Consider the following 27,767-nt stretch of genomic DNA (forward strand, 5'->3'; position numbering starts at 1 on the left):
CTCCTTAATACTACATCAGCTAAATACTATCTTCACTCGCAGTTTAAATATTACGTTCTGATAAAGCTTCTAAGTTCATGATGCACAGCATCAAACAGAGGCAATCCCATAATTATATTCATAGGATCAAGACCCCGGGAGGGAGGGAGGGAGGTATTTCGCTACTTCAGAAATAGATAAACAATTTCAAAGCTTCTATTATTCCATATAGAACATACATAAGGCTGAAACAGAAACACATGCCCCCTCCCCCGAAAGAATCGGTGTCATCCTTTCTCAATTCCCTTTCCTTACTGACCTGATCAGACACCCAAACCCATGCTCTTTCAACACCTTTCAATTTAGACGAACTCATGACAGCAATTAAACTCCCAAATGGGAAGAGCCCAGGTCCTTTTCCAATACACTAGGACCATATTTACACTCAATATGCAATAGCTCCTCGTCAGGCGTCCCGCTATCTACTGACATGACCAGAGCTCACATAATGCTGATACCAAAGGAGGGGAAACATTGCTCTGATTGCGCTAATTACCACCCACCCTGCTAAATTTAGACTTAAAACTACTAGCTAAAATGCTAGCCACTCGCCTTTCCAGATTTCTCCCCAGTTTGATTAAAGGAGATCAAGTTGGCTTTGTCCGTGGTAGGGAGGGAAGAGAAAATACCACTAAAGTCTACTTTGCAAAAAAGACTAAGCGCCCATTGGTCCTCCCTAGCACGGATGCTGAGAAAGCCTTTGATAGGGTGAGTTGGGAATATATGAGAGAAGTACTTATAGCTTTTAAATTCCCCGATCAGTATATCAAGGCTATCTTCTCCCTATATACACATGCCTCGGCTTCTATTATTATAAATTACACTTTGTCCCCATCCTTTATAATCCAAAATGGCACTGGACAGGGCTGTCCATTATCACCATTATTATTTGTCCTAGTCATGGAATCCCTTTTGCAAACAATCAGGAGAGAGGGAAAGATTGAGGGCATTAAAGTAGGTCAGTGCGAATACAAAAGTAGCTGCCTTCGCAGATCTACTTATATTGAACACCAACCCAGTAACGGCTCTCCCACTAATATATCAGATATTAGAACAATTTAGCTTTTATTCCAATTTCAAAATTAACATAAATAAATCCCATATCCTTAGTATAGACCTCCCAACCCCAATCAAAAACACATTGAAAGCCAACTCCCCTTTTGACTGTGACACCTCTCATATTACTTACTTAGGAGTCAAGATAGGACCCGACCCTTCATCACTTTTCCCATTGAACTATACTCCTCTCCTCCAAAATCGATAAAAGACCAACTCAACATGCTAAAAACTCAAATGTTGTCATGGTTTAGTAATAAATATATGGTTACTTCCCTAGTACTGCCCTGACTGACATATCTCCAACAGGTTTTACCTATTCCAGTACCAAAGATATATTATACTAAAATAAAAAGGCAAATCAGCTCTTTTTTATGGACTGGGAAAAGGGCCCGACTGGCTCGCTCTGTTCTCTGCAGACCCAAGCAATGTGGGGGAACAGGCCTTCCTGACCCCGAGTTATATGGGAGATCTGTTCTACTTTCAAGGTTAGTCGATTGGCTAGCTAGGCCATCAGAGAAGCCATGGGTTTGCATGGAGCAGTGCGATCTAGGTGCTTATCCTTCAGGTCTTCTAGTTTGACAGGGAAGTTTCCCAACCCATGGCAGACCTCTAAACCCAATTTTCTCTCAACATGCCATACCGCTACCATCACCACTGATCCAAATACACAACGTTTTGGCTCATGTACCCACAACTCTGCGGGAATGCCTACCACACGCCATTCTGAACTCTACACTTCCGATACTTTCTTTGTATGGAGAAGATGGAGTAAATTTGAACAACGGTAACATTTTACAAATCTTCCCAGACTGCAGGCCCTTTCCCCCTCTATTATCATTTCTACGCTCATTTGTTTCCAAAAACATCCCCATGGGGGCATTAAATGTGCCCTCTGACATAGCTCAAAGGGTTAATCGACCATTCAAAACATACTAGATTAATATCCCAGCTTTATAAGAAACTAAGTAACCCAGTTTGTTTGATTAAACCGGCATTTGTGGGCCTCAGAGAGAGATCTAGGTTCTTCTTTTTTTCAGGCCAACGTCTCGAGACTCTTATTACTTCCACAAAAATCATCCAGATGTGTCCGAAAACAGGAGAATGGATACAAGATTTTAACCCGATGGTATAGGACCCCTGATATAACGTGCAGATATATAACCCAGATGGCTCAGATACCTGCTGGATGTGTAAAGAATAAAAAGGCTCATTTTTTCATATATGGTGGTTATGTCTCCTTATCCAGACTTGGTGGTCTGAGATCTTTAACATGGATAACAAAATATGCAAATTAAAAATACCAGTTTCACCTCAATTGTCTTTGTTGGGTCTCTCACTATCCAACTCTACTTTAGCCCCTCCCCAGCTTTTCCACATTATGTTAAGTGCTGCTCACCTCTTAATCCCAAGATTTTGGTTATCCATGGAACTCCCCTCCATATCCCAATGGATAGGGAAAATTGATCAGATATACAGATTTGAAGAGCTAGCAGCATGGGATAGCCGCAAGATACATCTTTTTAGCTCCAAATGGAAAATATGGATCTCCTATAGGAACTTCTTGTGAACTCCTTTGCATTGATATGTCTGACCTCCCGAGATTGTTTCTGCTTTGAATAGTATCCAAAGATGAGCATTTGTATTGCCTTCTTCTCGAAACATGCATTGTACCTGTTATTTCAACACTTACATTTGTACAATGTTTACAATATGTGTAAGTTTACACTTAAAATTTAAAAAATTGTAGCGCTATATTAGCTAAAAAAAAATAAAAAAAAAATGAATGATGCAGCAGGTGAACAAGATGCACAGGGCGATGACACTGAGCCTGCACTGTCCCTTCAGTCTACATATGCTCTCCCTACAGTGTCTAAAAACTCTCCCTACGATCTCCCTACACTATCCCTATCCAAAATTCTACAATTAAAAGTTTTCTAACACACTGTCCCTAGCGCTTGCCACGCGGGATGAGGCTTTTATAGGGCTGTGGCATTACAGAGGATGGTTATCTGCTTATTGGCTGGCGGCACGGCATTATGGGTCATATCACGTTCCTGGGCTTCTTACTTTGTAACACGTGTAGCTGCCATTTTAGGAACAAAAAGAATTGTTACCTCGAAGCAGAAGGAAATTCGGATCAAAGTCAATTGTTTCACTTCAATTTGCTCAACACTAGTAGCCATCATACAGAAATGGCACTATTTTGTGATTTCAATTATACGTATACTGTATATACAGCATAAAAAATAAATAAATAAAAAACACAGGGAAAGGATCACCAGCTTTCAGTTAGGCTTTCTATTCTCCTAAGGCTACTTTCACACACTCGTTTTGTGCGGATCCGTCATGGACGGATCCATTCAGATAATACAAACATCTGCATCCGTTCAGAACAGATCCGTTTGTATTATCTTTAACATAGCCAAGACGGAGCCGTCTTGAACACCATTGAAAGTCAATGGAGGACGGATCCATTTTCTATTGTGCCAGATTGTGTCATTGAAAACCGTTTGGCTTAGTTTTATCAGACAGATCCGTCCCCATTGACTTACATTGTGTGCCAGGACGGATCAGTTTCATCAGACGGACACCAAAACGCTGTCAGTCTCCAAAGCGGAATGGAGACTAAACGGAGCAAAACTGATGCATTCTGAGAGGATCCTTTTCCATTCAGAATGCATTAGAATGCAAACTAATCCGTTTTGGACCGCTTGTGAGAGCCCTGAACGGATCTCACAAACAGAAAGCCAAAATGCGAGTGTGAAAGTAGACTAAAGCTACTGTTCATTTTACAGATAATCATAATCCGCTACTCTAAGGGTCTATTCAATCCGCAAAACACTTACGGACGTGTGAATGGACCCTAACATGCACAGTAGATTTCTAAATGATAAACCAATTATGTTGTCAGTTAAAAATGGATATTCCCTTTATTTCATATTGCAACATGAGGAGTTAACAATACACACGAAGAAGTCCAGGAAAGAGAAAACAAATACATTCGGGTATAGTATTTTTGAGGTTACCTACAATTAATCCAATTACAGATCAGGAGTCTAGTTATAATTATTGTCTATAAAAAAATTGTGTACATCACTTTAAAGAGATTGGCCTGAAAAAAGGAGGTTGTGTGTTTCAGTGCCATGTTCAATCCTTACTGACGATACAGCGGCACTGCTCTAGTGCCTTGGGTACAAGTCATATGAAAAGAATAGGATACTGACAATGTATAGGGAAGACTTTGGATTGTCTATTTAAAAGGTTTATTTAATATGCAATTCATATTTTTCATGTAAGTGCACTTTCACAAGCTTATCTTTTCATTTAGGGTGCAAATGTTCATTTTAGTTTTTTTCCTCAGGCATCCCACCATCTACTGTACATAGTTTGGCTGAAAATGCACTTGTCAGTAAACACAAATCCCAAAAAAAAAAAAAAAAAAAGAAAAGAAAAGTAAAACAGCGCTAAATTCTACCCCCTTTCACAGACCCAGATAAAAGATCTCCTAATGAAACACAATATACCTTACAAGACGTGAAGACAACAAATTATGAAATGTTGTTATTTTTCCATATCTTTAATTTGTATATTTTTTTTTTTGTGCTGTGGCTAAAGTAAAAGGTTGCAAGGCTGTAGTAGAACATTCCAAGTACTCCCTTCCATCTTTATTGACTACATGATTTTTGGGGCTAGAACAGCAGTAATCGTCTCACACAGTTTCCATCAATTCAAGTTTTATAAGCAAACTGTAAAAAAAAAAAAGAAAAAAAAGGAGGGGGAAAAGGTAAAAAGAAAAAAAAAAGAAAGAAAGAAAAAACAGTCCATGATTTACGGTAAGTAGATGCAGGACAAACTGAAGCCGTAACTTGAAAGTCTTGAAATTCCTGTAAATGATAGCATATTTCATGAGAGTATCGGTCGAAGACTCAAGTAGGCTCAATTTCAAGCAGTATTAAACACAAGCAAAAGTGATTTAACCCTTAAAATAAATATTTAGGAAAACCTCTCTGTACATACATGTGAAAGATTGTACAACACTTTCACGCAAGGGGAGGGAGAAAGACTTTGTTCATATAAGCAGCAGAAATCTGCTGTTCCAGCCCAATGTCCCAGTGGAGGAGGGAGGCACACATACAGTTGACTACATGTAGCTGACTATCTTATGGCCTTTGTGGATAGGGACTTCAATACCACGGATTGTTATCCCTTTCGTTAAGCTTCCTTTGACTTGCATGTTACAGCATGCCGAATCCCTTGGCATACGTGATGGCCTTTAATAATCTCTCTTTCAGTTTCTCTTTGCTTGAATACTCCGGAAGTAAGAGGACATTAAAGCATGTATGAGATGTTGGTAACCTGCAGGGAAACATACAGCAAAGGGTTAAGTCACGTTACCAGCATCTGTTTGGCTGATCATTTCTTAATGAGGATTAGGCTACATGCACACGACCGTATGTGTTTTGCGGTCCGCAAATTGCGGATCCGCAAAAAAATAAAAAAAAACGGATGACGTTCCGTATGGCATCCGTTTTTTTTGCGAATCCATTGTAATAATGCCTATCCTTGTCCGCAAACTAGAAAAAAATAGGACATGCACTATTTTTTTGAGGAGCAACGGAATGGACATACTGATGCGGACAGCACACTGTGTGCTGTCCGCATTTTTGCGGACCCATTGAAATGAATGGGTCCGCATCCTATCCGCAAAAAGAAAACGGAACGGACACTGAAACAAAATATGGTTGTGTGCATGAGGCCTTATTTTAAGGAAATCTATCTTGATACAACCTAAACATTCATGCGACACTGACATTTTATAAAGCCAGTTAAATGAGAAATCCCCCCCAAAATTCATCCTAAGAAGGGGTTATCCCAGGAAAAGTATTCCTATGTAATGAATAGGACATTTCAGATGAAGTATTATTGCAATATACAGTACATGCAATAAAAATATTGTAAGATTTTTTTAAAGTACATTTTAGAAGTTTCTCTCTAGTAGCGCCCCCTGCTGTTTACCATTTTGGTCCACTTACTCCTGCATTCAGCGGTGAACTAACACCACTTTCCCAGCTCCTTTTTTCCTTGCCTCAGTGCTGATGTAGTGATATCATAGTGAAGCGGCTCAGTCATCCTTCATTCACGTACAGGTGCATCTCAAATTACAATATCATCGAAAAGTTAATTTCAGTAATTCAATTCAAAAAGTGAAATCTATTCTATAGATTAATTACATATACAGTGATTTATTTCAAGCATTTATTTCTTTTAAATGGGTTTTCCGGGATTTTAATATTGATGACCTATCATTAGGATGTTATCAATATCAGATTGACTGGGGTCCGACACCTGGCACCCCCGCCGATCAGCTGCATGAGAAGACTCTGCACATGCAGTCTCGCTCGCTGCTGCTTTGTCGTAGATAAAGGAGCAGGATGACAGACTGGAAACGGCACTTGCACACAGCGTCTCTTTATAAAGCTGATAAGCGGGGGTGCCAATGCTAGCCCACTGAAAAGTATTGTGGTAAGGTGTATATTTCACCCAGAATCCTCAGATCGGTGAGGTACATTAAATCCAGAAAGATACAGTGTTTTCAGCAAAGTGTAGTTTGCCGAGACAGGTTTGGGTAGATTCTAGTCTGGGTTGGATCTACGGTCCATTCACACATGCGTAGGTGTTTTGCGGATCCACAAAACACGGACACCTGCAATGTGTGTTCCGCATTTTGCGGAAAGCACATCGCCGGCACTCTCATAGAAAATGCCTTTTCTTGTCCACAATTGCGGACAAGCATAGGACATGTTCTATTTTTTTGCGGAATGGAAGGGCAGATCCAGAGGTGCGGATCCGCAAATGCAGATGCTGACAGCACATTCAGGCCCCTTTGAAAATGAATTAGTCCGCACCTGTTCTGCAAAATTGCAGAACGAATGCAGAGCCATTTTGCAGACGTGTGAATGGACCCTTAGGCAAAATGCGAATCCGCAATACACCTGGCCGGCACCCCAATAGAACTGCCTATTCTTGTCCCCAATTGCGGAAAAGAATAGGACATGTTCTATTTTTTTCCGGAGCCGTGGACTAGAAGATCGGGGGAGCACTCCGGAAACGTGTGCTCTCCGCATCCATCCAGTCCCCATAGAGAATGAATGGGTCCGCACCCATTCCGCAATTTGCGGAACGGATGCGGAACCACTATACGGACATGTGAATGGAGCCTTAGGCCTCTTGCACACAAACTCCCCCCCCCCCCCCTCCCCGTTTACGGACCGTATACAGAACTGTTCATTTCAATGGATCTGCAAAAAAAAACTAAAAAAAAAAACTGAAGGTACTCCGTATGCCTTCCGTTTCCGTATTTCCGTTCAAAGATAGAACATGTCCTATTATTGTCCGCATAACGGACAAGGATTGTACCGTTATATCAGGGACCATCTGTTCCGTAAAATTTAGAATGCCCCACGACGTCATCCGTATTTTTTGCGGACGGCAAAGTACTGAAAAAGCCGTACCGTCGTGTGCAAGAGGCCTTAGTAGGACTGGTGGGTAGGTGGGAGCTGGATCTACCAATCCACACCCTTCCAGCATGGCTATTTCCCCTAGCCTGATGTAATCTCAGGTGTGACTGCTAGGATCATTACTGGGGAACAACATCTGGCCTCACAGATTTCTTGATAGAGTGTAAGCTCTTGCTAGCAGGAACCTCATTTCCCTTGTTCTAATTATTCACTATGTTATTTATGACTGTACATGAACCCCTGAATTGTAAAGCGTGGCAGAATATGTTATATATATATATATAATCATTTATTTATTTATCCATCTACACACACCCAGCGATTTTGCAAGTTCTCCCACTTAAAAATCATGGAGGGGTCTGAAATTCACATTGTAGGAGCATTCCCACTCCAGAGACAGAACAAAAAAAAAAAAAAAAAAAAGAAAATCACATTGTACGATTTTTAAAGAATTTATTTGTCTTGCACTGCTGAACATAAGTATTTGAACACCTGAGAAACAACAAAAATTCTCAAAGACCTGTTACTGTGCCTATAAAAAGTCCACCTCTACTCCACTTATTAATCTAACTTCGTAGCACCTGTCTGAGCTCTTTAAATGACACCTGTCCAGACCATGCTCCTGTACTAGTGGACATTAGTAGTGAGTCGGGCCACGTTCGCCATTGCCACTGGAGATTTAAGGACTCCCTCTTGAAGCAGCCTATCATTAGTGAGGAACTCCGCGAACACCTGAAAACGTACTTTGAACTAAATGAGGGATCAGTGGGGGATGTCCGTCCTTTGCGGGAGGCGCATAAAGCGGTCATGAGGGGACATTGTATTACAATAAGCACAAAATTAAAGAAGGACTCGACTGCTTTGGTCAAGACCCTTACGTCTCGCTTTCTAACACTAGAAGACAAGATGGCTGCTCACCCCTCCCGGTGCACACTTGTTGATACCAGGATCCAATTGAAGAGTCTAGCTTTAGGTTGTGTCAGCAAGTTATTACTCTACACACAACAGCGTTATTATTCTCGGGGGAAAAAACCTCACACTTCGCTGGCCAGACAACTCAGGAATCACAATTCCCAAACCGGTCCGAGTGCTATTAGGGGGGCTGATGGAACAATCCAAAAACTATAAAAATAAAATAAATATGGTTGCGTAAGTGTGCACACCCTTAAACTCATACTTTGTTGACGTACCTTTTGATTGTATTACAGGCACAGCACTCAGTCTTTTTGGGTATGAGTATCAGCATGGCACATTTTGACTTGGCAAGAATTGCCCACTCTTCTTGGCAAAAATACTCAAAATCTGTCAGATTGCGAGGGCATCTCCTGTGCACAGCCCTCTTCAGATCACCCCACAGATTTTCAATCGGATTCAGGTCTGGGCTCTGGCTGGGCCATTGGTGATATGCAGTGTTTTTGCGCTAAACATATCTTTTGGTATTGATGTGCTGATTTGGATAAAGTATGATTGATTTCACTGTATTAATAAACCATACATTATATGACAATAGGATATATCTGAACAATTGGCTGTATGCAAAACCTTAAAAACATATCTTTTGGAATTATGGCCAAAAAGTTCAACCTTGGTTTCATCAGACCACAACACCTTTTCCCACATGCTTTTGGGAGACTTCAGATGTGTTTTTGCAAAATGTAGCCTGGCTTGGATGTTTTTCTTTGCAAGAAAAGGCTTTCGTCTTGCCACTCTACCCCATAGCTCAGACATATGAAGAATTCGGGAGATTGTTGTCACATGTACCACACAGCCAGTACTTGCCAGATATTCCTGCAGCTCTTTTATTGTTGCTGTAGGCCTCTTGGTAGCCTCCCAGACTAGTTTTCTTCTCGTCTTTTCATCAATTTCGGAGGGACGTCCAGTTCTTGGTAATGTCACTGTTGTGCCATATTTTCTCGACTTGATGATGACTGTCTTCACTGTGTTCCATGGTATATCTAATGCCTTGGAAATTATTTTGTACCCTTCTCCTGACTGATACTTTTTAACAATGAGATCCCTCTGATGCTTTGGAAGCTCTCTGTGGACCATGGCTTTTGCTGTGGGATGCGACTAAGAACATTTCAGAAAAGACCAACTAGAGCAGCTGAACTTTATTTGGGGTTACTTAGAGGCACTTTAAATGATGGCAGGTGTATGCTGACTCCTATTTAACATGATTTTGAATGTGGTTGCTTAATTCTGAACACATCTACATCCCCAGTTATAAGAGGGTGTGCACACTTAAACGATTTTAGTTTGTTTTTCAATTGAGTGGTACAGTTTGGTCACATTAAAAAGGTGGAAAAAGTTCTGAAATGATCATTGTCTAATTTTTTTTAGAGCACAGAAAACTGACATTTTAACAAAAGGTGTTTAGACTTTTTATATCCACTGTATATTAAGATTATTATTATTAGGTCTCAGATTGTCAGTGTCAGAAAGCCCGGGAAGCTAGCTGACCTACTAGCTGTCTGAGCCAGATTCCCTGTGTGGACTGTGCTTTAATGGTGAGATATAGACGACCTGTCACAGTAGTGCCCAGACAGGAAGGAGTTTATTTTGTTGTTTATGTTATGTTGGTGCCACAGCTTCATTCAACCAAGTGAAGTTATAACTTGGATGCAGTTTTTGTTATGCGGTGTAACAGAAAAATAGGATTTTTTGTGCTTACCTGTAAAATCCTTCTCTCGCCGAGTTCATTAGGGGACACAGGAGACTATTGGTAGAGCTGCTGCCACTAGGAGGCGACACTAAGCAAAAAAGTGTTAGCTCCTACTCTCAGCTATACCCCTCCTGCATACACAGAGCTAATCAGTTTGTACAAAGGCAGTAGGAGCAGCCAGGAGAAGCCAATGAAAAATAAGAGTAAGAAGAGAGCTGATGATGGGTCAGAACCAAGAAAGATGGGACCCATCAGGAAGAGCCAGCAATGTACTTTTTGGGTGTGAGCTGCGTCCCCCAATGAACTTGGTGATTAAAGGATTTTACAGGTAAGCACAAAAAATCCTATTTTCTTGCTCGTATCATTGGGGGAACACAGGAGACCATGGGACGTTCTAAAGCAGTGCTATAGGGAGGGAACAAAAAGAAAGAACAAATCTAAGGCTGGCAATAAGATCCCACCAGAAAATGAGGGGAAAGATGCACAGGAACCCTGAATAGGACAGGAAGACTAGGCAGGACAGCCAGAGAGAATATAACATGCAGCGGCAGACCGGGGCGACAGAAGAAAACCCAGTGAAATAAAGCCAGAGGGCTTAAGCTACATCAGAAGACGTGGATAGCAGCACAGAATATCCACAAGAGGAATAAGCAATTCTGACGAATGAAATTGATGTCCGGATGGAACCTGTGGCTATCGAGGACCACAGAACTGCTGTGGAAGACTGGACTGGAAAGCCAGGATATCTTGCATGACAGTAGGCAGCACGGAAAAACAGAGTGAGGTCTACCCAATAAAAATGGGTCTGTTAGATCCGGTAATGTCTGAGACGAGGCCAACAAGCAACAGGAGGACCCAGACAAAACTCTATCAAATGTGTAAGTCCCAAGAAGGGACATAGGGAAAAAAACATGGCAATCTGAAAGAAATCAACTAGGCAATAGTCAGAGGACCAGTTCTGCAGTGACCTCCCCGGTAGAGGAGGAGACATCTGTAGGCCAATTCGTAAGCGAAAATAGGGATGGCCACGGAAGATTAATCCACAAAGGGAACCGGAATAGGTGGTATGGAAAAACCATATGCAAATGGCGAGTAGTCCAGGAGTAAAACTAGTGTCCTCAGGGAACAGTAATATCCCAGCCACGCTAAAGAGAGAAAAAGCTGCCTAAGAGCGACACGAACTGCCGTCACTAGACAAAAGGAAGACTGAATGATGCCGGATCCTGGACAACAGCATGATAGCTGCTAGGAAGCAGAACAAAGACAGGGTAACTGCACTGAGAAAAGAGAGCAGGCGTGAGAGAACACAGACTTACACCAGGGATATCTGGGGATGTTGCTATGAGTACACTTATGGAAGCAGATTAAGAATCGCAGCGTACACCTGTTAAAAAAATAAAAACTCCCTGAGAAGGTAATATGGCCGGCAGATGCCCCCAGAGCCGCAGAGGATCATTGTAAGTTCCCTAACAAGAGATACACCACAGACGAAACTGTCTGGACCGGACAGCACTAAAGGCAGGCTGAAGTGATGACGACGCCAGAAACATGGGAGGAGGGCAGTCTCATCAGACCATCTCCCGCCCAGAGGAATGCACAAAGAGGCCAGAAATGGGTGAATACACTGCCCTAAAGGGAGTAAAGTTGATGTCCACCTCCACAGAAGTAAAAGTGAAAAGACAGTCATGTAGAAAAAAAAATGGCGGCAGCGTCGGCGCTCCAGGCAGTCATGGGTAAACCCGAGACATAAATACTGGTCAGGGACAGAAACAGCAGCTGTTTTGCAACTACTTTGCCTGTGGAAGGGCATAAAATAGAAAGGGTGTTTCGTTATGGCAACAGATCCCCCATGAGCGGCGACAACCAATGACAGCACAACCGCTCGACTGGAGAGAGGAGAATGTAGTCAACTCACAGCATGTGAATAGGTATGTCCGCTACAGCCGGACATGTCCAAGCCATTACTCAATCAGCCAAGAGATGCAATGCTGAAGCTGTCACAGAGTCAACCTTTAGCGTCAATGACCCACTTGTGCTGGGAACCATACGGTAGATGAGCGTCACAGCAACGAGGGGGTCACACCAGCTGAGGGACTCGTTAGCTATAGCAGCTCATGCAATTGCACATACTGGTGATGAAATTAATGCGGACGACCAGTACCATTAGGCAGGGCTGTGGAATCGGAGTCCAAAAATATATAATAAATCGGTACAGTTAGGCTACTTTCACACTAGCGTTTTGGCTTTTAGTTTCTGAGATCCGTCATGGGCTCTCAAAAGCGGTCCAACACAGATTAGTTTTGCCCTAATGCATTGTAAATGGAAAAGGATCCACTCAGAATGCATCAGTTTGCCTCCGTTCAGTCACCATTCCGCTCTGGAGGCAGACACCAAAAAGCTGATTGCAGCGTTTTTCTGTCTGCATTGTGGTGAGGAGCAAGACGGATCCGTCCTGGCACACAATGTAAGTCAATGGGGACTGACCAGTTTTCTCTGACAGAATAGGATCCATAGAAAACAGATCCGTCCCCCATTGACTTTCAATGGTGTTTATGATGGATCCGTCTCGGCTATAGAAGACATAATACAAAACGGATCCGTTCATGACGGATGCATGCGGTTGTATTATTGTAACAGAAGGGTTTTTGCAGATCCATGACGAATCCGCAAAAAACACTAGTGTGAAAGTAGCCTTAGTTCAATGCAGTATGTGCTGAATATATTTTCATAAGAATTTGGAAAAATGATGAAATGTCCTATGACTGTCTGTTCTATTCCTGATCTAAAGATCTAGGCTTTTAGTTGAGATGAATGTGTACTGTCCTTTATGTAGATGCTCAGTAGTAAAGCTCCTCCGCTACAGATCAGAGGAAAAAGGCACTGGGAAGGAATGGCTGCACTCATCTCAGAACTGCTACAGAAAACAGGATTAAAGAGGTTCTCACTAGTTACAAAGATTAGCTTTCAACATACCGGGACAGTTAAAAGAAGACTGACGAATACCACGCCTCGAGCCTGCTTGACGTCACCTACATCAAGCTCACGAGACGCAGTATGGTCACTTGTTACCAAAGCGTGACGCTATGCCCGCGAGAGGGGCAGGTAAGGTCAGCTTAGTACAGTTTACACAGACACCTCCTGTCCACGCGGGCACAGAGATGCAATGAGCTGAGAGCCTTTTCACTGCCGCCGTGAAACAGCGCCTTCTCAGCCCGGGTATACTGCCACCAGCTTCTCGTTTGTTATAAGCCCGGTCCGCTAACGGGATTATATAGGGTGAGAAACCAACCCGCGGTAGCTTATGACTAGGCCGAAACACGGACGTGGGGATTTGCAATCGAGATACAAGACAGCACAAGTTTAAATTATATATTTAATCGCCTTAAGGGCACACTTACCGTAAGTGACTGAGGAGGCACTGGGACTACCGTATCCTTATACTTACAGGCCATCTGTATGGACTGAAGGAATGCTTGGGATGTACCCGTGAGCCCGTTACGCTATATGGCAATCTATGCAGACTATATCTGAAGTGAACTTCACATAGGCCCGGGGCAGGCATGACTGCCGACCTGTGCTGGTCCTTTGGTCATACTGTCAGTATTTTTTTTGTCTAACATTTGTCTAACATATGAAAGTTCCTCCTGTCAATGATTATTGGCGCCTTGGTATTATATCATTTGATATTGTTTATCTAGCTACGGATGCCATACTATCCATTTTGGTGTCCATCACCCATATCCTATTACCCCTGATGAACCTGTGAAAGGGGGAAACGCGTCAGGCTTGCATATATCATCTTAATCACGAGGTGGATTATACATTCATTGGTCCCCGACAACATCATGACTGATAGTATGAATGTTATCCACCATTAAGCCCTTTTACACAGGGTTGGGTGTTGTGTTTTTTGTTTCTTGCATCCGTTTTGTTGGTAAGCACTTTCCCTTTTTCTAGGGTGTTATCAATTTACTCACCCTCCTTTCCATACCCCTCAGGGTCTTTTGAGGGTAATAACAGCCCAGGTTCGAGGACAGGGAGTCCCCACTTTTTCCACCCGGGCTGTGGAAAGGAGTAGGGAAAGACTAAAGATAGTTTCCCCATTTCCCTTACAATATATGTTTTTAGGCGCTTACTTTTGGTCCTCATCGATCAGACCTTCAGTGATCATTGTCTGTCCTTTTTTTGGGAGACAGATTCTCAGATTTTAAATTAATTGAAATAAAGTATATTATATTTTAGGGTTATAATTTGCTGGAATTTGGTATTTTGATAATTAACCTAGGTAGATCTAAGTATCTGCTAATCAGCTGGATCTGTCAATGTGGTAGACATCACAGATCCAATACCCAGTGCAAATGTGCCATGTAAGGGAGGAAGCAACATGGGCGCCATGATAGCATTCAGGAAGAACATAGGCAATACACCTGAGAAGGAACGATACAGTTTTAGGCATAAATTGTAGGGCTTCTGAAAAAAGTCCACTTGAGAAGGGGGGCATACAGTAGAGAACACAGCACCTAGTGCTCGTGCAACACACTCCCCAAGAGGGAGGCCATACAGTAGTAGCCACAGCGCCTAAGGCTAGTGCAATACTCCACCTGACGGGGAGGCCATATCCCACGGTATTTAGTGTCCGCATAGGACTCAGTCTAAGGAGGGCCTGCAGTAGTTGCCACCAAATCTCCACCTGAGGAAGAGGCCATACAGTAGCAGTCATGGTGGTATGTAGTGGTAGCGCAAACACTCCACCTGAGAAGGAGGAGAGCTGGACTTGGAGATGGCATACCGAGCCAACGAATTACTCTACTTTCACACTTGCGTTCAGAGCGGATCCGCTCATATAATGCAGACGGTGGATCCGTTCAGAACGGATCCGTCTGCATTATATTGTAAAAAAAATTCTAAGTGTCAAAGTAGCCTCAGACGGATCCGTCCAGACTTTACATTGAAAGTCAATGGGGGACGGATCAGTTTGAAAATTGAGCCATAGTGTGTCATATTCAAACGGATCCGTCCCCATTGACTTACATTGTAAGTCTGGACGGATCAGTTTGCCTCCGCACCGATGCATTCTGAGCGGATCCGCATCCACTCAGAATGCATTAGGGCTGGACGGAAGCGTTCGGGGGCCGCTTGTGAGAGCCTTGGAACGGAACTCACAAGTGGAGCCCCGAACGCTAGTGTGAAAGTAGCCTTACACAACCCGCCAAGCGGGTGAATGTGGACGTAACCACCGTATTCTGTGCTAGCACTCCTCCACCTATTGGAGGTGACAATGACTACCATTGTAAAGTGGATTCCAACCGGGACTTAAAGCACAAGAAAGGTTGTGGTGTAGGGAAACACCCCGAGCAGGCAGAGGACACATGTAGGTGCCCAACACCAACATACATAAGATTTATCTGAGGAAGAGGATTATTTGGAAGTAGCGCAGTATCCAGTGGTGTCAACCGCACTCCACCTACTAAAGAGGATAAGGCAATAGTAGGTAACGTCTCTTTTCAATACTCCACCTGTGAAGGGGGAGGAATATGACGGGTTGTATGGAAGCCAGAGTTAGGACCAATACTCCACAGTGGCATAGCACTCACAGTATTTAACAGTTAGGTAATCACTCCACTCATTAAGGTGATTACCTGCAGAAGAAAGTGATGGGATAGAATATAAAGCATCTAGCGGTAGTGTCGTCACTCCACCTGTGGAAGGGGAACAGGGTGGGGCAGGGGGGGTTTTAGGGGAATATTACAGGAAGTATAGGAGCTGCTGATGGGACCAATACTCCACTGTGGCATAGTGTTCACAATATCCAATGTTGGTGTAATCACACCACCTCAGGGCTCCAGATGGCGAACAAAATGGTCGCCAATGCGACTTAGAATTTACAAATGGTGACAAGACTTTTTAGTCTTGTTGCCATTTGCGACTATACCCACCGCCGCAGCTCTGCAGCTGAATACAGCGGCGGCCACAGGAGATGATAGTTCTCTGCCCCGCCGCCGATGTTCTTCTCAGCAGCGCAGTGGAGAAGGAGTCTCTCCCTCCCCCTGTGCTGCTGCCGCCGCCTCCGCCAATAAGAAGAGAGACGGGAGGAGGAGGGGAGGGGCTGTGGCCACTGCGCCACCAATGGAGAAAACTGACCTGTAATACAAATACAGGAGGCGGGTGCCGGAATAGCCGGCACCCGACCTTTGTGACAGGAAGCTGCGATCAGCGGTACCTGAGGGGTTAACTGCCGCTGATCGCAGCTCCCTGTCACAAAGGTTGCGTGCCGGCTATTCCGGCACCCGCCTCCTGTATTTGTATAAGAAACATTGGTGGCACAGTGATGTCACCACAGGTCCTTTGACAGGTTCTGAAGAAAGAACAGGAGACGATCAATTGGAGGAGGTGAGTTAAATAATTTTTAACCCTCATTGGCACTGCCCACTGGGCCACCAATGTTTATTATACTGGGGTGTTGGGGGGCACACTGCGCCACCAATGTTCATCATATTGACCTTCTACTATGCATTCTGAATTAAAGAATGCTATTATTTCCCCTTATAACCATGTTATAAGGGAAAATAATACAGTGAATAGACTTTCATCCTAGCAACCATGCGTGAAAATCGCACCGCATTCGCACTTGCTTGCGATTTTCACGCAGGCCCATTAACTTCTATGGGGCCTGCGTTGCGTGAAAAATGCACAACATAGAGCATGTTGCGATTTTCACGCATTGAGTATCACAATACTTTTTTATGGTGACGAAAGCAAATCAAAATTTTGGTATCAAAACAACCCTACACCGATCTGATCCGGGTAGTGTTGTCACAAAACCAAAATTTTTATTCGGTTTCGATTTGGCGACTAAAAATTAGATTTGGTGCCTACATTTTTCAGTTCAGGAGCCATCACTCCACCTGTGGAAGGGGGTAATGTGACAGGGTGTACAGCATCCAAGGGTAGTGCAAGTGCTCCGTCTATGGATGGGAGGTAATGCTACAGTATCCAGTGGTAGTGCAAATACTCGCCTATGGAAGGAAGGTAATGCTACAGCATGTACTGCATCCTGCTGTGGTAGTGCACATACTCCACCATCCAGTGGTAGCCCAATCACTCCGCCTCTGGGAAGAGGGTAATGCGACAGCATCTCGTGGTAGTGGAAGTACTCCACCTATGGAAGCAGGGTAATGCGACAGCATGCAGTGGTAGTGCCATTACTCTGCCTATGGAAGGGGGTAATGCTACAGGGTGTACGGTATCCAGCAGTAATTACCCTGCTTATTGAGAGTGCGGTAAGCACAGCCGCGGAACTGCCCAAACCATGGGACCGAGAAAGATCAGGGATGGGCATATTCAGGGTGAATGCGGCGGCCGTCACCCCAAGAAAGGAATCTTGGAACAGCACGAGCGTCCTGGGAGGGAAGAAGGTGGAGGGAACAGTACAAGGTGATGGGAGGGGGGAGCTCAAGCACCCGGCTAAAGAAGGAAGGGGAGTACCTAGCCAAGGGGGAGTGGAGTGAGTGAGTGATGGTGGTGAATGGGGATGTTGATGGTGGCAAGTGGGGGTGGTGGAGTGGATGGAGGGAAATATACTCACCCCATCTTCATCCTCTTCTCTTCACTCTCCCCCCCCTCGGGGTATCAGCAGGGTCACCTCCTCAGCCACTAGCACTGAGGTGGTAGTGAGGCTGAAGTGGAGGGGAAGACTGCAGAAATGCAGGTTACCCCATGGCGGTTGGGATGCAGGGGAGCAGGTCGGGTGGCCTTCCTCCCCGGGTAAATAGAGAGGCCAGGCGTCTCTGCTTCCCATGCCTAAGTGGGAAAAAGGTAAAAAACTAAAATAAGAAAAAAGGTTTAGCTCAGTGTATGCAAAAGGGGTATAGCCGAGAGGAGGAGCTAACACTTTTTTGCTTAGTGTCTCCTCCTAGAGGCAACAGCTATACCCATGGTTTCCTGTGTCCCCCAATGATACGAGAAATAAACTTTTTTCTCTCCTGAAGTCTGTCATTGTCCGGCACTGAGGGGTTAATTGTGCGGATCACAGACCCCTATAAGAGATCAGGTGGTGCCAGGCAGCAGGGGGCAGTTATGTACACAGTTCTTAGTATATTTTAACTTGAAGCGTCCCCATCACTATGGGAACGCCTCTGGGTTAGAATATACTGTCGGATCTGAGTTTTCACGATCTAACTCAAATCCGATGGTATATTCTAACAGAGGCGTTCTCATGGTGATGGGGATGCTTCAAGTTAAAATATACCATCGGATTGGAGAAAACTCTGATGGTATATTAATAGGGACTCCTGACTTTACATTGAAAGTCAATGGTGGACGGATCCGTTTGCAATTGCACCATATTGTGTCAACGTCAAATGGATCCGTCCCCATTGACCTACATTGTAAGTCAGGACGGATCCGTTTGGCTCCGCACGGCCAGGCGGACACCAAGAGGCTGCAAGCTGCGTTTGGGTGTCCGCCTCCTGAGCGGAATGGAGCCAAACTGATGCATTCTGAACAGATCCTTATCCATTCAGAATGCATTGGGGATGAACGGATCCGTTCAGGGCCGCTTGTGAGAGCCCTCAAACGGAACTCACAAGTGGAACCACAAACGCAAGTGTGAAAGTAGCCTTACCCACTATATAAGAAAGGTGTCTTTGGGGGACTGGTAGCTACTGAGGAAGGGGTTATTTGATACCCCGAAACGCGTCTAGCTAAGACAGAACCCCCAAGTCTAGGACTACTCGAGGAGCTGGAATAACTTAACGGATTTTCGCACAGAAACATCGTCCGCCACACGAATGGTAATTTCGAAAGGCAACACGCAAGACCTGATTCCATAGTGAAGGTCTGACTGCATGTGCCAAACATTTGCCAGCGTGGGAAGTACGAACGAATATCGCTCGTATACTATTGGTCTTCACACTGTGATATGACAAGTGATACGGTAAGACAGTTCAATTTTATTCCGGCAGAATTTAAAACTTTTGTTGCTAACATTCCAGTGGGACGCCGCTGGTCCATGTAATTAGCGGGACGCCGCTACGCCTTGCCTGTTCATACTGTACTGGGACATTCGAACATCCGATTACTACGCTAACTTATCGAATTAGGCATATTTTAGGACATTAGCAATAATCGCTGCCATTAGATTCTTTCCCATTTGAAATTATTTATACGATTTGCACTAATCGACATCAACCTATTGTGAATCGATTTTTCCATTTTAACTACTCCTCGATTTTTTTATGATATATTGTATCCTATTAGTTTTTACGATGTATTTTTAGTGATTGTTGCTTCCTGCTATTAGCCTATGCTCTTCAGGTATGCCATTTTAGTTATGTATATTCCTCACCATTGACCGCTGTTATATATTGCCGCAAATTGAACTACATTTTATTAGTTTTATATGCTAATAAATTCCATATGGTTCAGATATCCTGAGAGTGCCCAGTTACTTTTGTCATACTCTGAACCGACACTGGCTTTCCTCCCCGGGTAAACAGAGAGGCCAGGCGTCTCTGCTTCCTATGCCCAAGTGGGAAAAAGGTAAAATAAACTAAAAGGAAAAAAAAAAAAGGTTTAGCTCAGTGTATGCAAAAGAAATATAGCCGAGAGGAGGAGCTAACACTTTTTTACTTAGTGTCTCCTCCTAGTGGTAACAGCTATACCCATGGTTTTCTGTGTCCCCCAATGATACGAGAGAGAAATAAACTTTTTGGACTTTAACCTGCCGTCTCTCCTGAAGTTTGTCATTGTCAACCCCATCCTGAGTACAGATCCCGACAGTATGTACAGTATATGAACTCAATAGTTGGTCAGGGCTCCTTTTGCATGAATATTGCATCAATGCGGTATGGAATGGACGCGATAAGCCTGTGGCACAACCAAGTTGTTATGAAAGCCCAGGTTGCATTGATAGCGGCCTTCAGCTTGTCTGCATTGCTGGGTCTAGTATCTCATCTGCCTTCTGATGATATCGAGCACAGTTATACCATGGTAATTAAAAACGGTATTTGTACTTTGGCAGTGTGGGCAGGTGCCAAGTCATGCTAGAAAAGGATATCAGCAGCTCCATAAAGCAGAAGGATGCATGAAGCGCTCTAAAATTTCCTGGTAGACAGCTGAGCTGACTTTGGACTTCATATAACACAGTGGTCCAACAACAGCAGATGCCATGGCTCCCCAAACCATCACAGAGTGTGGAAACTTCACAACTTGGTATTGTGTTCCTCTCCACTCTTCCTCAGACTCTGGGATCTTGATTTCCAAAAGAAATGTAAAATTTATTTTCATATGAAAACAGGACTTTGGCCCACAGAGCAACAGTCCAGTATTACCTGCTTAGCCCATGTAAGGCACTTCTTATGTTCTCTCTGGATCGTGAGTGGCTTGACACAAGGAATGTGACAGTGGTAGCCCATGTCAGAGTGTGGTAGCTCTTGAAGCACAGACTCCAGCTGCAGTCCACTGCTTGTGAATCTCCCCCAAATTCTTGGATGGCCTTTTCTTGACAATCCCAACAGGGCTGTGGTTATTCCTGTTGCTTGTGGACCTTTTTCTACCACACTTTTTTTTTTCCTTATGCTCAACTTTCATTAATACACTTGGTTACAGCACTCTGAACAGCGTCTTTAGCAATGACCTTTTGTGACTTACCCTCCTTGTGAAGGGTGTCAAAGACGGTCTTCTGGACAACTGTCAGGTCAGCAGTCTTTCTTCCCCATGATTGTGTAGCCTGCTGAACCAGTCTGAAGGACCAATTAAAGGCTTAGGGAAGCTTTACAGGTGTTGTGTGTTGATTAGCTGATTACAGTGTGACCTCATGAGTCTACAATTAACCTTTTCACAATAGTCACATTTTCTGAGATACTGACTTTTGGGTTTCCATTAGTTGCAAGCCATAATCATCAACATTAAAATAAATAAACGCTTGAAATAGATCATTCTGTGTGTAATGAATCTAAATAATATAAAAAATTCACTTTTTGAATTGAATTACTGAAATAGATTAACTTTTCAATGATATTCTAATTTACTGAGATGTGCCTGGACATACCGGTATTTTACAAAAATATCTAGCTATATGTCTCTCTAGACAGTGGAGAAGGAAACTCTGGGGACATTACATGCCATATGTAGGAGACTTTTCTATTCTTGGGAGGAAGGGGTTACCAAAAGCTAATTGCAATGCATCCACGGAGATGCAGGTGCTTGACCGTCTTATGTGAGCTGCTGCCCATCCACAGGAAGGGGAGAAAGTGCTTCAGATAAGCGAGTAAAAGGATTTTTGATTAGTAAGCTAACACATCTCCTAACATAGTGACTTGGGTTAAGAGCAGTGTTGAGCAAACTTGTGTTTTAATTTAAGTTCTGCGTGCAAAGTTCAGGTTATCGAAGAATCCTGTTATGGATTCCAAATTCAGTTATGGTCCGTGGTAGCGGAATCCATAACGGGATTCTTCGGTAACCCGAACTTTGGGCGCAGAACTTAAAACACAAGTTCGCTCAACACTAGTTAAGAATAGATTCCCACCCAGATCACAAAATTTGAAATAAAGTGACATGTCAAATTTTAAAAAAAATGGGTCTCCAGCAAATTTTCTGTTGCTTAAAGGGGTTAAAGGTGTATGCCACTTTTAAATGATAAAATGAAAAACACTAGTTTTGGCTGCTATACGCAAGGAGAGGACAGAGTGAGACAAAAGTCTGGACACAGCCTTTTAACTGGTGTAATTTGTAGAAAATTTACTGCCAATGTACGAAAGTATTAATTGGGACAAAGGCTGCATTATTTGGTGGAGGAATCATTTTTGGATGCCTTTTTGAAGTTCGTATTGATTTCGGCTCCTGTTCTTCCAATAGGAAGAAAGTCATGTGATATATCAATCTTGGTTAGATTGTATTCATTTTAGGCGAGCCATTTCAGGGGAGCCAATACAGCTCACCTAAAAGGAGAGAAACCTACAGTACCATGAAGTATATCCTGCGGTTCTTCAGTGTGTTCACGAAGGCTGGACTAAATGTTTAACTACAGGTGAAACGCAAAAAATTAGAATATCATGCAAAACTCCATTTATTTTAGTAATGCAAATGAAAAGGAATTGCATTAATGCAGCTTAAAATTCTAATTTTGTGAAAAGGTTCAATATTCTAGGCTCAAAGTGTCACACTCTAGTCAGCTAATTAATCCATACCCCCTAAGCAAAGGGTACCTGAGATTGTGACTTTGGGGTTTTCATTAACTGTAAGCCATAATCATCCAAATTATAACAAATAAAGGCTTAAAATATCTCGCTTTGCATGTAATGAGTTTATCTCATATGTTAGTTTCACCTTTAAGTTGCATTACTGAAATAAATTAACTTTGCACGATATTCTAATTTTTCGAGTTTCACCTGTATGTGCATCCAGAAGAATGGGGACACATGGAACACATCATTTAAAGAAATTTAGGAAGCCTTGACCTTGGTTCAACTTCTAAACGGGTAAAGATAGGTCAAAACTGAAACTTCGGGTGTTTCCAAATAAATTCTAGCCAAGACATATCTATCGCACAAACCATTTCCACTGAGCACCAGAGCAGCCAAAAATATGTCCTCCACCAAATAATGTAGCCTCCCTCAATTAAAGTGGTTGTCCGGGTTCAGAGCTGAACTCGGACATTACCCATAATTGCACCCAGGCAGCCCACCTAAAGTTAGTATCGGAGCATGTCATGCTCCGATTCGCTCCCTTGCCCTGCACTAGATCGCGCAGGGCCGAGCTCTTTTGTTTACAATAAACACACTGCCAGGCCGAGGCTTCCGCCCGGCAGTGTGTTCAGTGACGTCACCGGCTCTGATGGGCATGCTTTAGCACTGGCCTAGCCGTTTTACTGGCTAGGGCAGCGCTAAAGCCCACCCATCAGTGCTGGTGACGTCACCGGGCTTCCTGGCAGCCCCATGGAGAGCCCAGTACGTCACCGGAACTTCTGAAAATGCCTTTGCCCTGAGCGAATTTAGCCCAGGGCAAAGGAGAGCTTTGGGGCATGAACTACTCCGAAGCTTAAGTCAGGGGGCTGCCTGGGTGAAAATAGAGGTATGTCCGGGTTCAGTTCTGAACCCGGACAACCCCTTTAAAACTGTCACACATTGGAAGTCTATTTTCTACAAATGACACCAGTTAAAAGGGTATGTCCAGACTTTTGGCTCATATATATATCACCCTAAACAGACATCCATATGTAAACACCCAATGAAAAAGATATATATTGTATGTATTAGACGTTTAGCCTTTCTGTCTAGGCTAGAAACTTCACTTCTCCACAGACTTAAGTGAATCATCTTGATAAATATTTCAGTTCCTTCCCGGCAATCGTCTGCTCACTAGCGGAGGAGACCGCTGCTATTACATGCAGCAATCTCCTCCTCAGTATAGGGAGGAGCGATCGTTTCACCATCGCTCTTCCCTATAGTAAATCATTGTTTGTCTGCAGCAGATTGTGATTACACACCACGATCTGCTGCCTGCAAACAATTTTCTAACTTGTCAAAACATTTGTACTGCCCCATGGGCTTGTTCATCGGGCAATCGACGGCAATATTACACTGCCAGATGATCGCTAATGAGCGTTACTTCAAACGCACATTAGCAATCATCTGCCGGCAGGTGAAATACACCCTTTAGAGAATAATTACCCATTCTCTTTCAGGTGATCATCAAGCACCGTATTACATTTCGTGTGCACATGAAGTGTGTATCACCATAACATATCACTATGTTATATATACATAAAGGGCCTTACCGGTCTGTGTCTGGGCCATTTTTGGCTATAATCATCTTTAGTTTTCCTAGTCCACCCACAGGAGCTCTATCTGTGCCAGTTGTAAACTGTAAGAACAATCTTTTCTGCTCATCGGTAAATGAATGTACTATATCCCAGAATTGTCTAAAAAAGAATCATGAAAATGTATTAATGGGTCACACATTTTAAATATGGAAAAGTGTACAAGTCTACTCTTATCAATCTTACAAACAATTATTTCAATAAAACTATAAAAAATAAAAAAGACAGGAAAGTGTTTTCCAATGTTCTGTGTTACCGGCAACTGTTTCTTGCTTTTGTTAGATACAAAGGGGAAGATTTATCAGATTGTACACTTTTATGGTGGGAATAAAAGGGCACAAATATGGTGCATTCCATGTTTGCAATATAATCTGCACATGGAACTCCAGAAAATACTGGAAATATGCTGCATCTTACTGCAACGGCGTGCTCACTAAAGCTGGCATATAAGATGCCAGTCTGAGTGAATCTGCCCCAGAGCATGTCTATAAATTTGTATAAAAAGAACCTAAAAGTAGTGTGTTTGTGTACATAAACGTGTACATAAAACCTGCAGAAGAACCTTTGCAATGAAGCAAAGTATATAATGTTCACTTTAATGCCTCCCAGATGAAAGGAAAAGCCCTATAAGGTTAAGGCTACATGACGACACGTGTCGTGACTCCAGATGAATAATTTGTATGCAGATACCCGTTGTTCTGCTGTGTGCAAGCAAACGGCTGTGGAATGCATAGAAAATACTTCTCCTGGAGTCCTCTCAATTACAGTTGCAAGAAAAAGTATGTGAACCCTTTGGAATGATATGGATTTCTGCACAAATTGGTCATAAAATGTGATCTGATCTTCATCTAAGTCACAACAATAGACAATCACAGTCTGCTTAAACTAATAAGACACAAAGCATTATTTTTTTTTAACACACCATGTAAACATTCACATTGCAGACTAATGACATCTCCAATAGCTAATTGGAGTGAGGTGTCAGCCAACTGGAGTCCAATCAATGAGATGAGATTGGAGGTGTTGGTTACAGCTGCCCTGCCCTGCCCTATAAAAAACACACACCAGTTCTGGGTTTGTCTTTCACAAGAAGCATTGCCTGATGTGAATGATGCCTCGCACAAAAGAGCTCTCAGAAGACCTACGATTAAGAATTGTTGACTAGCATAAAGCTGGAAAGGGTTATAAAAGTATCTCTAAAAGCCTTGCTGTTTATCAGTCCACGGTAAGACAAATTGTCTATAAATGGAGAAAGCTCAGCACTGCTGCTACTCTCCCTAGGAGTGGCCATCCTGTAAAGATGACTGGAAGAGCACAGCACAGACTGCTCAATGAGGTGAAGAAGAATCCTAGAGTGTCAGCTAAAGACTTAAAAAGTCTCTGGCATATGCTAACATCCCTGTTAGCGAATCTACGATACGTAAAACACTAAAGAAGAATGAATTTCATTGCTGCACGTTTACAGTTTGCACAAGAGCACCTGGATGTTCCACAGCAGTACTGGCAAAATATTCTGTGGACAGATGAAACCAAAGTTGAGTTGTTGGGAAGAAACACACAACACTATGTGTGGAGAAAAAGAGGCACAGCACACCAACATCAAAACCTCATCTCAACTGTGAAGTATGGTGCTGGGGGCATCACGGTATGGGGCTGCTTTGCTGCGTCAGGGCCTGGACGGATTGCGATCATCGAAGGAAAAATAAATTCCCAAGTTTATCAAGACATTTTGCAGGAGAACTTAAGGCCATCTGTCCACCAGCTGAAGCTCAACAGAAGATGGGTGTTGCAACAGGACAACGACTCAAAGCATAGAAGTAAATCAACAGAATGGCTTAAAACAGAATAAAATACGCCTTCTGGAGTGGCCCAGTCAGAGTCCTCACCTCAGCCCGATTGAGATGCTGTGGCATGACCTCAATAAAGCGATTCACACCAGACATCCCAAGAATATTGCTGAACTGAAACCGTTCTGTAAAGAGGAATGGTCAAGAATTACTCCTGACCGTTGTGCACGTCTGATCTGCAACTACAGGAAACGTTTGGTTGAAGTTATTGCTCCCAAAGGAGGTTCAACCAGTTATTAAATCCAAGGGTTCACATACTTTTTCCACCTGCACTGTGAATGTTTACATGGTGTGTTCAATAAAAACATGGTAACATTTAATTCTTTGTGTGTTATTAGTTTATGCAGACTGTGATTGTCTATTGTTGTGACTTAGATGAAAATCAGATGACATTTTGACCAATTTGTGCAGAAATCCATATCATTCCAAAGGGTTCAGATACTTTTTCTTGCAACTGTATGTATGCATGCACAGGAGTCCTCTCAATGCATTCTATGGCTGGTTTGAGGGCACAGAGCAAGGGGGTGAATATTGACATACAAATTACAGATCTGGAGTCAGCAATACATGTATTACTGTACTTATTAGGACTTGTCTAAGGTGACAAATTCCTTTTACGTAACACTGTAATCATTGGTCCCCTCACCTAATAATTTGAGAATCTCTGGTGTAGCCTCCATCATATTCAGTTGTTTCTTTAAGAGCTTGGAAGTCTAAGTTCTGTGGATAAAACACAGGAATAAGCAACTGTCTTGATTGATGTAATGTGCTGTGTGACACTGGAAATACACAAAAATCACTTACCCTACTTCCACAGATGAGCAGTTCAATTTCCTCTGGTCTAAACAGATATTTGAGAGGGGATTCATTGGTGACCATGTGAAATCCCCTCCGGAAAGCCCTAAACTGTTTCTCCACAGATTTATTTAAAATGTAATCCGTATAGAGATTGACAAACTCCTGGAAGAAAAAAATATGAGGAAATTCATAAAAAAATAGAAGACTTGGATATCTGACCCGTTTCTCTATATTTTTGCTGGTGCTTTAAACAGTTGTTTTTTTTTGCCGCACCCACATGTCACTTAATGTCTATAGAACAATTCTTGAGAAGTCTAGAGACACAAGGTTCTTGTTTTTTTTTGTGGGTTTGTAGCATGCTGTATGTATTTTCCGAGGCTTCTTTAAAGGACTTGGGAAAAAAAGTGTCTTAAATGTTTTAAAAGAAACCAAAAACATTTCTAAAAAAAAACCTATGGAAAACACTTGACATTCATAGCGCATTTTGCATGCACTGAGGTGAGATGTCTATTGTCAAAGAAATGTCAAAAACATGAAAATAGATAGAATATAATTCCATTCCTACAAATAAAATGAAGAGACTCCGTCAAATTTTGTGTGTCTTATAGTGTGAATGCTAATGACAACTTTCATTTTTTCTTCCATTTAAAACCGATATAAACACATATCCTTTGTTTTGCTAATCTCTTTATTTTCCGATTGCAGATTTTTTTTCTATATAAAATTGCTTTATAGCAGCCCCATGGTCCATAGACACAATGGTCAGTAGGGGACCCTATTGACTTCTATGGGAGAGTTTTCTAGACATGCTCTGTGACCTGTGCAAAGGTCATTGTACGAGAAAAGAATAGATCAGCTTTGACAATCACCTATTGTGAATGCTGGATCATGTCTTATCTATCATTCTAATCCTGCCTATAATGATATCACACCTCTATACAGATAAGCAGATAAATGCAGTAAAGTGATCTGTACAGACCAAGATGTGGCATCTATTATCATTCTTAGTGGACAGTATGAAAACT

At 42.7% G+C, this 27,767-nt stretch overlaps 1 protein-coding gene across 6 annotated transcripts in view; it reads right to left on the reverse strand.

Annotated features, from left to right (window-relative positions):
• Positions 1-4,347: 4,347 nt before the first annotated feature.
• UBE3A (ubiquitin protein ligase E3A) overlaps positions 4,348-27,767 on the reverse strand; it is an 81,284-nt gene continuing 57,864 nt past the window's right edge. For all 6 annotated transcript variants that reach the window (XM_044283828.1, XM_044283832.1, XM_044283827.1 and 3 more), the window contains exons 8-11: positions 26,749-26,904; positions 26,591-26,664; positions 24,056-24,199; positions 4,348-5,454 (exon numbers count right to left, since the gene is read on the reverse strand). In XM_044283828.1, coding sequence (XP_044139763.1) covers positions 5,334-5,454; positions 24,056-24,199; positions 26,591-26,664; positions 26,749-26,904 — 495 coding nt within the window. In that variant the 3' untranslated portion in view covers positions 4,348-5,333. The remainder of the gene's footprint in view (positions 5,455-24,055; positions 24,200-26,590; positions 26,665-26,748; positions 26,905-27,767) is intronic.

This window comes from Bufo gargarizans, chromosome 3 (genome assembly GCF_014858855.1).
Source record: "Bufo gargarizans isolate SCDJY-AF-19 chromosome 3, ASM1485885v1, whole genome shotgun sequence".
NCBI classification, from domain to species: Eukaryota; Metazoa; Chordata; class Amphibia; order Anura; family Bufonidae; genus Bufo; species Bufo gargarizans.